Source organism: Anguilla anguilla, chromosome 4, assembly GCF_013347855.1.
Source record: "Anguilla anguilla isolate fAngAng1 chromosome 4, fAngAng1.pri, whole genome shotgun sequence".
NCBI classification, from domain to species: Eukaryota; Metazoa; Chordata; class Actinopteri; order Anguilliformes; family Anguillidae; genus Anguilla; species Anguilla anguilla.
In genome coordinates, this window is record NC_049204.1 from 56,287,500 (window position 1) to 56,300,762 (window position 13,263).

General features: G+C 45.6%; 1 protein-coding gene across 2 annotated transcripts in view; it reads left to right on the forward strand.

The window, feature by feature from the left end:
* Positions 1-13,263, forward strand: part of agbl4 (ATP/GTP binding protein-like 4) — a 312,708-nt gene that overhangs the window by 297,948 nt on the left and 1,497 nt on the right. For both annotated transcript variants that reach the window (XM_035412247.1, XM_035412249.1), the window contains exon 11: positions 1,075-1,237. In XM_035412247.1, coding sequence (XP_035268138.1) covers positions 1,075-1,237 — 163 coding nt within the window. The remainder of the gene's footprint in view (positions 1-1,074; positions 1,238-13,263) is intronic.

Here is a 13,263-nt window from a genome sequence, read left to right on the forward strand (position 1 = left end):
GCGTGAAGGACATCAGTCTGCTCGGTGAAGGTGGCCATTACAGGAGCGCTGTAGCGGTCTGAGCGATGGAGACGCATGAAACCCCTACAGCCTGCAGAGTCACAGCACAGCTGAGAAATACACCAGCACACGTCTGTTATACGGCTGTGGACATTTTGTTCTTTCTATACAGGTAGTCATAAAGATGAAGGCACACCTTAAAGATAAATGTCCGAGTTGTTCTTTTCCCATGTGCGTGATTCGATAAAATTAGATCTAAACAGCCCAAAAAAATGTCTTATTTCTGCAGGGCATAGTCAGAGTGCAAAAAAGGGCTTGTGCAAATGTGCAAATGCTACAGTCCATGACTGTCATCAGTGCACAAGAGCATTACACCAAAGCTCACACATACATAGTGCAGAGAATAGCAATAACAAGTCATCCCTCAGGGCAGCAGTGATAAATTTCTTCTTGTTAACCTCCAAATTACATGACTGAGAAAGAACAATGACTGCGCATTTAAAGCCAAGCGCCAACCGCCCGTAAAAATATCCCATCAGGCAAATAGACACGCTGATGCAGGCGAGACACACAATCAATCACAGGAGGCATATCAGATTCAGGTCTTCATTTAAACCGTTTGGACACTGAGTCTAGAAAAGGAGCAGTTTTTGTGCTTCATTTCCTGATCTGCTGTTTGGGAAAAACATTGTCAACAAGAAAAAAAGTCTGTATTGCTTTTAAAGCATAAAATGGTAAGTTTCAAGTTTATTTAAAATGTTAAACAGCAAGTTATTAGCTAACCCAATCATGTATTCTCTCTGGGTTGCGCATTCTGGCTTGGTAGACAAGTGTATTAAAGTTGAAGTGCTTTATTACATAAAACAATTAAACAACTCACAAAAAGAACAAACCAAACACATGATTATAAGTAGACGCATGTGCAATTGAACTAGTTAGCTGAGAGGACTACTTGTGTGTGTTTAAATTGCAGCAGCTTTTGAGGCTGCAAAGTGGCGGTAGCAGTGCTATCTGGAGCTCACGCCTCGCGCTGGTTTATCTCTGTAGCTCTCGGTGCTTGTTTGGTCTCCGCAGTCCAGCACGTCTTTCAACCGCGACGTGGTGAAGGCGGGGACCGGGCGGCGCTTCCTGGGCGGCCTGCTGGACGACACGTCCTACTGCTACACCCTGGAGGTCTCCTTCTACAGCTACCTGGCGGCCGGCAGCAGCGCCCCCGTCCCCTACACGGAGGACTCCTGTATCCTTTCCCGAGGAGGCGCTGCGTGCGCGAGCGGGCCGCGCTTCCTCCTCCTCCTCCTCCTCCAAACCTCTTAGCGCTTTAAGGAGGAACGCTTATCGCGCGACACCCTGTTTCTCCCGGTAAAGTCTGCGTTTGAGCTATTTTTTGCGGCGGCCTTTCGGTAGATTGATGGCAGCACTGATACAAGTATACAAATCCGCTAAAAAAAGAGGATCTGCTGAGACACCTGCGACTCTTGAAATGCACTGCTGAGCGGTTTAAGAGAGTTCGGGGATAGCTCTCCCTTGGCTGTGACTGACTCCGAGCAGATTGTGTGTGCACTGCTTTGTGGAGTGAATAAACTCCCCGGGCAATGAAGCGGTGCTTCCATTGTACCGGTGTGGTGATTGTGTTTGGTGCAACTGCAAAACTCCAAAATGTGTCACATGTGAAGTAGAAAATTCCCTGAGAGCCCAATCAATGGGCAGCGAGCGGTGATTGGATATCCTGGGCGGATTGAATTTGTGTCCTCTTGAGGAAGATACCTTGTACAACAAAAGGCCTGGTTTTCTAAATCAATGCTGCTCCTGTGTAGACAAAAGCCAGCACTGTTCAGCTGTCTGGGGCTCTGAAATTATCTCCCCCCAACGTCTGTACACCAGGCAACGTAACACAGTGCTTCAGAGCTCAATAATGAGGTCCGGGGGTGATAATGTCAGTCCATTGTAGTTTGTGCTGCAGCTGCACAAGGCCTGTACAGTAACAACCTCTCATTTTGGAGATGGTAGCTCATTGATTTCTTAATTATTCCGGGAATCGTAGCCGAGGTGCTATCGACGCAGAGGGCTGAAATGCAGCTTGATTGGGTCACTCCAATGGACTCAGAGCATGAATGTTCTACTATTGTTCATTCATGTAAACTAGACACACAGCAGTAGTGGGGAAGGATCACCCAATTGATTTTGTGCACAAAAGCTTTTCTTTTTTTCTCAGCCTGGAATAAGGACAGAAGTGAAAGATAACTAGTCGGTAAAGCCGCTGCAATTTATGTAGTGTGGTTTGAAAGGGCTGTGTGAACCGCCACACACGCTGTGTACATGAACTAGAAAACTAGCGCACAAAATATAAAAATGAAAAAAATACATTTTTTGTGAGGGCAGAAAGCAGTGAGCTCCTCAGAGCCAGAGCTCCCTTAGCTGAAGGAGGCAAGGCCGGGCAGGTCCAGCGGTCCTGCAGTTACGACACTGACCGCTTCTTCGTAGAGAGACGTGTGGATCCAAAGTGCCCTCTAGTGGCCGGAAGGCCAAACGTCCGCATGTGCCAGCCTGCACCTCTGGCCCTGGTGTCACTCTGTCAGACACCCAGCTGCCAAAAGCTCTTATTTACAGGCCCCGCTTTTATTTATTTATTTATTTATTTAGTATTTATATCAAAAGGGCAGCAAAGCCCCTGACTGATGCTGTAACTTCTCATTTGGCTCAGTGTTTTTTCCCAGCCAGTGCTCCACTGAACTGTCAAGTCCAAGGCCTACTTGGCTCGCGCTCTATAATAAGAAAACCATCCATGTAGAATTACTTTGCAGCCGGGGGATTATTTTCGGTTAGCGCGCCGGAGTGGAGATGGGAACCCAAAAAAAAAAAAAAAAAAAGCAATTTACCGCGTGTCGAAAAGAGTCATAACTTACCTGTGATGCTCTCTCCTTGAAAACGTTGTTTTTATTTGTTTCGGTGTTGTCTAACGCATAAAAGAGCCGTGTGATAGAGCTTATGCATACAGACTTAACTGAATGTGCGCGATGCGAGGCCCAGCACTTGGCAGGGCTTAGACAAGGCACAGCAATAGCATCTGCTAGCCACTCGCGCTGAAGGTTGCTCCACACTGTACATTTACATGAGGAAACGAGGAGGCAGTGACGCTAACATGGTACCCCACCTTGTAGTGAGTGCCCTGTCACCCGCCCCTCTCCCTGAGTTTTCTCAGCTGCTCTGTTTACCGGCTTTTTTTCGGTTGCCTTTTGTAAAAGCGCCGTGGCAGAGAGGAAGATGGATGAGGCGAGGTATTAAACTAAATGGCACAACATTTTAATAGTTATTACACCGCGGAGTGCGCGCGGTTGGTGGCGGGTGGGCGGGCGGGCGGGGGGAGGGAGGGACCGAGCCGCGGGGACGGGGGGGGGGGGGCTGTTTTTGAAGGTCAGGCTGAAGCAGGCCCCACAGGCTGCTCGTGGAGCTCGGCCGTGGGGGCGGGGCCACGTCACAGTCGCCCGGAAACGGGGGGGGGGAGGGGGGGGGAGGGGGGCTCACATTAGGGTCCGGGCAGGTCAGGGGTGTCAGACATGACCGTTTTTCTGCCTCGGCGACCAGGTCCATCGAGCGTGCGAGCGATAGCCACAGACCTTTCTGCTCCAGAACAAATGAAGGAAAAATAAATAATTACCCGGATTGTTTATTAATGTCTCCCTCTCCCTAGCCCGTGAAAAAAGCTGCTGGCACCCTTCAAAAATTGAAGTCTTAACCTTTTCTGGCTGCGTGATCCTTGATCACAGTGGAGGGGGACCATTTGAGAGGTGGAGAGAGAGAGCTGTTCAGACAACTGTTCAATCATACCGTTCCCCCCTCGCTGGGAATATTCTACATGACATTCTAATGAATTGTTCTCACCTGTAATTGAATACTCAGTGGATGGGGTTCGTGATGCGTGCAGGGCCTTTTTTTTTTTTTTAACGTTCCACCTGCCTTTGCTCCGAAATGGTTTTCTATTGGCAATATGCCCCAAAGACATCGCAGGACAAATATCTTTTCTTCACAGCAGATTCTCATTCCTCTATGCATTTGTTGCACAGTCTGTCCTGGCAGTTCTTCTCGTGAAATAACCCATTAGGCACCCCCGTAAATACTGTGCTAAGCTCATGTCCAATGGTGAAGTGTAAGCCTACCGTACCATGGCTTGGGTCTCTCTGGGCTCCGATGAGAGATTGTAGGAATTGTGGAATTAGTGGTAATCACATTTGTCAGTAATAAAAAAGCAGCCACTGTAAGCTCATTTTTAAAATCTCGCTGTTCCAGAGTGTTAATGTTTTCCCTCTTTTGCAGACCCAGTCCATTGGGACTGTGCCAATAGATGCTACATGTCTGTCCTGAATGACACTAAAATGCTAATTTGTCCTGACAAATTGGCAGCCCATCGAGTTTCACCAGCTGAACTGATGTAACAGGGCCTTAAGGACTCCAAAGAGTATATAATGCATTTATAGAGCACATGGGTGAAATATCACTCCGTTTATTTTCATATTTCACATTTATATATTTCGCAGTACATTATACAGTACAATGGCAGTATATCAGATGACCGTACGTGAGCGTTACATGGACATTTATAGGAAGCGAAAGGCTGGTGTATGGTCTGCATGTCCCTTGGGGCAGAACTGTACTCCACGTGTTCCCCGCTGCTGTGCTTTTAGCAGCTGGGGGCAATTAAATCTGAGCATTAATACGGTAACGCACGGCAACCTGTGTGCTGCGCAGTTCCGATACGGGGAATGAATGTGTAGCTGGTATCAGAAACCGACTCGCCTCAGACTCTCGGTGCTAACTGTGTTTTCTTAAATCCTTTCTAGTAAAAATCTGGGCTGGATCCCTCTCATCTCTAACGGTCCTTGGGGAGTGCTGAGAGGGGACCAGTGCTTATATCTTGTTGAGGAGCTCTGGAAAGGGGGATTAGTAGGCTCCAATGGCAGTTTTCTAGGACAGCTCATCGCTGTACAACGAGAGAATACAGTTAGAAAAGACCCTCTGGGATTCCCCCGGAAACAAGGAAGTGTTCTTTTTGGTTTGTTTACCATTGTTTATGCTGGTTAGCCACATGGGAAAACATGTCCCTTTTGTCACAACAGCTCAGTGAGATGTTACATGTGTTCAAGATGACAGGGAATTAGGCAGTTGAAGTCAGTCGAAGAAAACCATATTTAAAGTTCAAGCGAAACGCTGTCTTTATAATATGTTACAAGGATTCTTAGAGGCCATAATTAATCATCACCTTGTTAATGTGAATTGCAGTGTCTACTTGTTTTGGGTAATTTGTTTGCTTCAAAATTCACCAGTAGCAAATTATTTTTACATTTGATGTTTTCAATGAAAGAATTAAACAGGTCCTGTCAAATAGCTGAAGATACATGTGCCTGTCATTAACAGGGCACTCTCCCCTGCTGGTGAACCTGTCTCAGCTACAGTAAAGGTCAGTGTTATGTACCACAGAGAGCCAAAGAGTTTGTTCCTTTGTCTTTGTTCTGAGGCTGATCAATTTTTCCCTGTAAACCTTTGAACAAGGAACTGTTTGCTGACATCTAGGCATCATTAATGAAGAGGTAAGGTGAGGGCAGATAGATTAATATCTTTTCTCTTTAAAGAAAACCCAGCTTGACACATTGATGGAGAAATGTATTTGAGGACTTCACAATCTTTTCAGCTACATTTGAGGCTTTGCTCTGCTTTAAAAGTGTACGTTATTGTTCAGTTTGATTTGGAGAAAGATTGAGGCGAGAAAGAGCACTCGAGCTAGCCGCGCTCCTTTCTGGAGAATCGGCTCCAGTGCCCTTTCTACTCTGACAAGTTAACAAGTCCGCGGCTTCCCACTGAGACCCTGACGCGAGACAGCTCCGTGTTATGGCTGCGCGCCATTTTCTCCTGTCCTTTCGGATCCAGACGTCTAACTGAAAGGCCCATTATTCCCGCATTCCAAGATAAAAGTATCTCACTCAATCAAGCTCGCCTGTGTTGTCAGAAACCCTCAGCTCGGTGTCGCCTCGCTGAAGTTTTTTAGCCGTCCCGAAGATGTTCGGCGAACGCGAAAAAAAGGGAGCGGCGAGCGCACATTGCGGAACCGGGCGGCGCATTTTCGGCACTGCCTGCCGGCTTTCACATCAATCACCGCCCCCACCGGTCCGCTGATGGAACGTAGCGCTGGCCAAAAAGCTATCTGAGGAGGAGTTCAGCGTGACAGCAGCGTGTCATCGATGTGTGCTGAGCCCGGCGGAATGTATCACGCTGTCATATTTGAATTGGGGACCTGCCAACGGAAACATTTTGGACATGACCTGAGCGGTAACGAGCAAGGAATGGATAGCAGCGATCATGAAGATTAAAGAGGGTAGAGGCAAATATAGTTCTGCTTCTAAAAATCATCACACTGTTTTACATTTTACGTTATTTTACACTGCAAATAGAAAATCAAGATGCACCCTGTGCTGTGGCAAGGATCCATTGTAATTTTACACTCAGTAAATATAGTTTCTTTTGTATTTATTTTATTGCTGATAATGGATGTGTGACAAAAAGATGATGATGCTTTTTCCCAAAGTGACATTCAAATGGATATGCACATACACAATTCTGTATGCTTATGTTTTTTTTGTTTGTTTGTTTGTTTGTTTGTTTGTTTTTGTAAAGTAAAAAGATTTGCTGCCCAACCCATGGCTATATATTTCCAGTTCCCACCCCAATCTGGAATGATCGACTGTTTGCAACCACAGCCGTGTTCCAGGCGTGAACCACCCTGCCCATTTGGCAGATCTGAGACGTTCATGGTTCTCCTCCAAAACATGCGGTGTCCAACAGCTACTTCTTTTCACATGGCAGTCTGCAGCTAAACTCGCTCAGAGCGACATCAGAGAAAGGCCTTTCATATGCAGCTTTGATATGCAGTCTTGCGAGCGCCCTTATCGGCTAGTGGTGGCTGCCCAAGAGGGATGAAACTTGGATCCCTGTCCGAATGAACCCTCGCTGAGCGATGTAGGCGCCAGTTGCGTCACCCTGTGAAGCTTCTGCTACCAGTCAGCACTGGCACAGTCTGGATTCGATGTGCGGTTGTGAAGCTCTTCCATGCACCACAGCATGGTACCTTAAACAAGCGAGCAATCCAGCATTTGAGTGGATGTGTGCGTGCATCCGTGTGTGTGAATAAGATATCTTGAGGACAATCCATGGCAAAGATTCAGGATGAATAGAAAATATACATAAATGAAGAAAGGTCTTCTGCATAAATCCCCAAAGCCTGGAATATATGATGTTTACACGTCTCTGTTCCTAAATTGATCCATGGCAGTTTGAATCTTGCAGAAAATGTTATTTTCTTTGATAGACTGATAGACCCCTGAATTATTGCGTGCCTTTTGTGAGAGTATGGATTTTGAGTTTATTCTGAGTTGGAGTTGGTTGCGTAGAAGATACTGCTTGGCTTTAGCTGTTCTCTTTGATGTAGAGCTCCATTTCGGGGGTGCGAAATGCAGCAGCGTTATTGGCCTCTGGTGTGTTAGGAGAACAGCTGTGTTCTTCCATAGTGGACTGATCAAGGGGGCTCTGTTCCCTTCCTGCTTTGAGCTGCTTCATTCAACTAATTTTATGCTTCATTACACCTTCTCTCAGTGCCTGCATCATACTTACCTGGTGAAAAACGCTGGGTTGGATCCCCGGAGCCTTCAAGAGGAGTGTCAGCAACTAGGAGGGGAGAATATTAGAAGAAAAGTTTAAATTACCACTTGGATAAAGTTCGGAGAAGTTTTTCCCCCCTTTTTTTCTAGCTGTACTTTTGGTTTGTGTCAGCAGATCTGTGTGGAAAGGGGACACGGGGTCTTTGTGTATAGTTTGAGCTGGGGAAGGTTGGGAAGCATGCTCCCTTTGCGAATTGCTGTTTGCTGTTTTAATTAGCATCGTTAATTGGCACCTGTGACACCCTGGCGGCAGGGCTGTCACTTGACAGTATTGACGGCGCCGACATCCCTAATTTGTGTGCCTGTTAGCGGCTGGTCCGCCCAGGACCGCGGCGTCCTGTTCCCTGTCATTGGGGCATCGTTGTCCGTCTGTCTGTTTGGACGCGCGGAATGACGGCGAAAGCAGATAAGCGTCCTCGTAAACAAACCATCCGTCAAACGACAGGAACGTCTGCGTCCGTCTTGTCTCATCGCCTCATCAGCCCCGCGGAGGTTCGCCCTTGAGTCGCACAACAAAGGCGGCTATCGATCGCTCGCGCGCGCGCTGACGAGATATTAAAACGCCCCACGCGCCAATGACGGGGAGACTTTACACCCTTCGCCTTGGTGGCGTCTGCGCCAGAGTCCCTTGTTTTACTGTAGCTCTAAACGGTGGAAACTGCCTTCCTGATTGGACTTCAGAGTGTCCAGAAGTAAAATACAACTTTTCTTTTTGTCATTTTGTCACTTACAACTTCAACCCCTTATTGTGAATGACCCTTTGGAGAGATGAGACATGCTTCTTATTGCTGCGTACATTACATAACAGCTCCATAAGCTTCATACTCCATCTGTGCCTGTGATCCTTTCAAGTATTTCAAATTGTAGTGAGGACTTAAAGTACCTGCTATGGATGAGAATTTTGTCAGACCCAACCCCTGTCGCTCACTGTGGCATACAGGCATACTAGGCCCATCCGCTCTGTGTCTACTGTAGCACTGTGGCAATGGGGGAGAAGCAGGAGAATAAACTGCTAATGACTTTAGAGTTGGCTGTCTGGCATCCGGTGATTTACTGTGATTTCCCCGGCCACTCTCTGGAGAGGGAGTGCGAGCGCAATCGCGGGGAAAAAAAGAGATTGCCTGTCTCAGCAGGACAGGCCCTGCTGTGGTGGCCAGTGCACTGCCTGTCCAAATTGCAGAGCTTCAGGAAATGGGTGCGGTGGCACAGTGGGTTGCATTGTTTTTTGGGGAGAGCGGATGTAAATTTGAAAGGGGTGGCATGAGGGGAAGTTTGAATCTGCCTGAAAGAGGTTTCTGGAGATATATTTATCTTTGCTCTGACTCCAGAATGCATGCTGTAAAATAGAAGTAGAAATATTAAGCCAGGCTGAATTTTGGATGTAGCATTTCATTTTCTCTTAGATTTTCTCTGTAGGGCTTTTTTTTTTACTCAGTGTGGTGGACTTAGTCATTGGATGTCCTTTATGCATTTTCTGTCATTATTGGCTTCCTTTCTTTTATAGTATTTTTATGTGCTTTTTTTCAGAATTTAGATAATCACCACCTTTAGCATTAAAATGGTATGTATATAAAGTGTGTTAGCTGAGTAATAACCATTCAGAAGATCTTTGTAACCCAATTTTTCTTTTAGAATATTTTTGTTCTCTGTGGTTTCCAACACATCATGCATCCTCCATCAGTGTGGGATTATTGTTTTGGAAATTTCCTGCCTCCTCGGTTTTCAGGCTGCGATTTGGCAGCATCTTCATGTCCTGCAGATAGCATCCCCTTCCAACAGCTTCGGTTGCTTTTGGCACGCAGCCAACAGCCAATCAGAGAGCTGGAATATCCCATGTGCAGCTGTGATGCAGATGAAGTCTTCTCCAGCGGAATGGGCCGTCCATCACCCACTTCCTGTAATAGATGTGAGATGTGACATCACAAGCTGAGAGGCCATCTGCACACTACAGGAGCTGGGCTATTTCTGTCACAGCTCAGATCGTGCACACCAGCCTCTGAGATTCTGTCAATGAGGAGGAAAGGCAAAACTTTCCCCAGGTCATAGTAAAGGTGTCAAGGATACAACACCTTCATAGTGCGAAAACCTAGTCAACTTATGTCAGAGGATTTCACTGAACTATAGATGTTCAGACCAGCTCAGTTTGAAGTTTATTTGTGTTCAGAATAGTGAATTTATGTGTAGGATTATGGCTTGTTTCATAATTTGTTATCCAAAGGAACTGTATATTGCATTCTTTAATTGGATGGGTTTTACCAGAAAGGTGAATTTTACTTGGGAAATGAATAACATTGTTGCCTAGAAAAAGAGTTTTATCCAATATAGCCAGCTAGCACTAGCTGACTACCCTGCCTGCAGTTTCAATAACAAATATATCCTTCTCACTTGAAATAGCAGCAAACCTTCAACAGCGACAAACTAGCTTGAATAATTAGTACCAAGTATATAACCACTGAAAAATAAGAATACTTACATTATTTACTGAAATGCATTATTATTATTAGGTGACTAGCATCAGTGTTTACTGTAACTCTAAACAGTGAATATTTACAGAATCGCATTGTCCTGTGTGCACATTTCCAAGCCAGTTAAAACAGCAAGAGCCTTAAAGAAGAAAATAATTTTTGGCCAATGTGACTGTGGGGACTTGTATTTGTGCATATGTTCACCACCCTTTTACAGCTGCTGTAGTTAACTCCCAGCTGACATTCAGATGGCTGTCTGACCAGTTTATGTTAAAGGAGCAAGGGCTCAGCTGGAGAAATAGCTCACTCCATCTTTCTGAAGACCAGGGAGGTATTTGTTAAGCTTTTGGGACCCGTCCAGTCAAAGTACTGTGATAGAGTTGTTGGAATTGGAGATTTTAAGAATTAAAGAAGAAGATCATAGGACCTGTCTTGCCAAGAACCTGCATATAGAATACTGAAGAGTTAATGCAAATGTATTAAGTGTATTCAGGGTACCAATCAAACTTCCATGGAAAGATGAGAATTTTAGCTGATTAGTGAGAAGCATAACGCATAGCAGTTATGATGAGAGTTTGATACTTTTTTCGAAAATGGCAGATGTTTCAAAATAGCTTGTTGAAATTCCTTCTCTACATGAGCCCTATAGCAATACACAAAGAACTACTTCACTGCTACCTGTCAGTCCATAGTGTTCGTTGTGTTCTCTTTGGCAGACTCAGTAGGAGGTACGTATAGGAAATGTGTGGGTGGGTGTAATATGTTCATGCTGAATGATACAAACATGCTCATTTGTCCTAACAAATGCACAGTCAGTTAAACGTTTAGTGGTGTGTCTGGTGTACTGTGGCCTTTATTATAGATGGGGTTCACGCACTCACTCTCTCACCGCCCAGGGAGGTGCCTGTTATAGATTAGGTTCAAAGTATTTTTGACACCCTACTGCTGTCATTATTCCTTTTTTAATACCTCAGCAGATACTGTAGCTTCATCCAGGGAGCTCACAGCTCGTATTAGTCATACATTGATATATCCTGAGGAATACGAAATATCACGTAGTCGCGAAGGTTAAAAAACATATACGGCCTCATTGCTCACTGTGATCTTTGGTCTGCGTGTGGAGGATGTTTTAAGGAGTAGAAAAAGAGGAAGAGGTTAATATAATGCAGTTTCACACGTGAAAAAGTTTCGGACGTCATACAGTTCTTCCAGCAGCACTTCGGTTACATTTTCGAGGCTCCATAAATAAAGATCAAAACACTCGAGCGTCCTGAGGACTGGAAGACGCGCGCGGGTGGGGGAAAAAGGAGAGGTGCAGACAGTGCAGAGTCAGACAGATGGGGTGTAAATACAGGAGCGGGGGGCCGGCGGAGAGAGGGCGGCTGCCAGCCCGGGGAGTGACGAATGGAGGCCCGCGGAGACGCCACGTTTCCAGGCCAAGGTGACTGACTGGAAGCAGCGGGTGCGCGGAGGAAGTGCAGCCACGCTGCGCGCTAATAGGGTACGAGGCAAGATGCCCTCCCCGCCTCGCCTGGGCATCCGAGACGAGTCATCAGCCGTGAAGGGCGGGGCCCCCACGCCGGCTTTCACACTCTGTTTATCTGTTCGTTTTTTTTTGGCTCATGTGCGTTCGTGTGGCTCTCTGCTCTGTAATATCGGCCTGGGGATTATCTTCTTAGACCTGCGGACACACTGAGTAATAAGGGTTATCCCGTTCCTCGTTTGTGTTCGTGTGTGTGTGCGTGTGTGTGTGCGTGCGTGTGTGTGTGTGTGTGTGTGTGCGCGTGCATGTGTGTGTGCGCGTGTGCATGGGCATGACACCGAAGCGTGGTCTAGCTTTCCTCCACCCCAAACACATCATACCAAGGATGGATTGTTTATGAGTTCAGGGCTGTGGATAATAGAATTTCACCTATGGCATTAGGATTTATGTTTCATGTGTAATTTTTGACTGTTGGAAGAAATTGGAAAAATAAAAATAAAAAACGAGTGTATCACTCTCCCTTTTTGTCTCTTCCTGGGCACGTGTTTCAATCACAGTGGTCTGACAGACAGGTCTGCTCTGAGTTCCAACTAGGAAATGACAAAGAAGGATGAAAGATCGTCCCTTTATCATTCCATCAATTCCAACTGTCCAACAAAGAACATATTGCTAACTATGATGCAGTGGAATAGATAAACACTGAGCTCTGGGTCTGATGGGATATAGATTGCTCTCATTTTTGTAGTTGATTGTTTGTCTCCCGATAGGCTGAAATGGTTATAATTAGCTGTTTGTCATTTCCTTGAGTTTAGATATTTTTCTTTGTGCAGTCAGTACATTTTCTGAATCAAAATTTACTAAACAGATTGGATCATTTGGTAGCGCCCTTCTGTATATAGATTAAGTTAGTTCCTTTCTCTTGGTATACCAACAGAGGCATTTGCTCAAGAGAATATAAAGAGACCCTATGATTTTATGATGGAGAGGCTGACGTTATTGATGTGCTCAGTAATGTGGTGGTAGTGGGGGTGGGTCTTATGAATTTAAATAAAGCATTGCCCGTAAGTAATTGCTGCAAGGCCATCCCTTACCCCTGTGTGTTTTCGGCTGACTTGACTGGAATGCAGTTGATTTACCCTCACTTAGTGCAGAAAGCAGTGTGTCGTATCCATGTTATTTATTGGCCCTGTTTCTGCACTGGGGATTGGCCAGTTATTTACTGCAAATGGTTCTATTGGTTCTGTGAAGAGAGAAAATTGGGGTTTATTTATTTATTTTTTCAATTAAGGACAGCAGGTCAGGCTTGAAGATAGAAGGTCTCGTGGGATTGAACATTGTCACTTCAGCCGAGACTTCAGGACTGTAAGGATATGCTTGTGTGTGGACCTGGTAGGTCTTTGAATGAAGAGATCTGTTGAAAATGTCCCTGGGTTTGAAATGCTTGTGCTGTATTATAATACAGCTTCACTTACTCAGCTGAGAGTGACTGTAGACAGCAAACTGACACTGAAACTTGCATGTTCAGCATAGTTGCTCTGTGTACTGCAATACTAAAGTGCTTGCTGATCACACTGTAGAGAGATTTCAGAGCCTGCTTATTTTATTTAAGAAT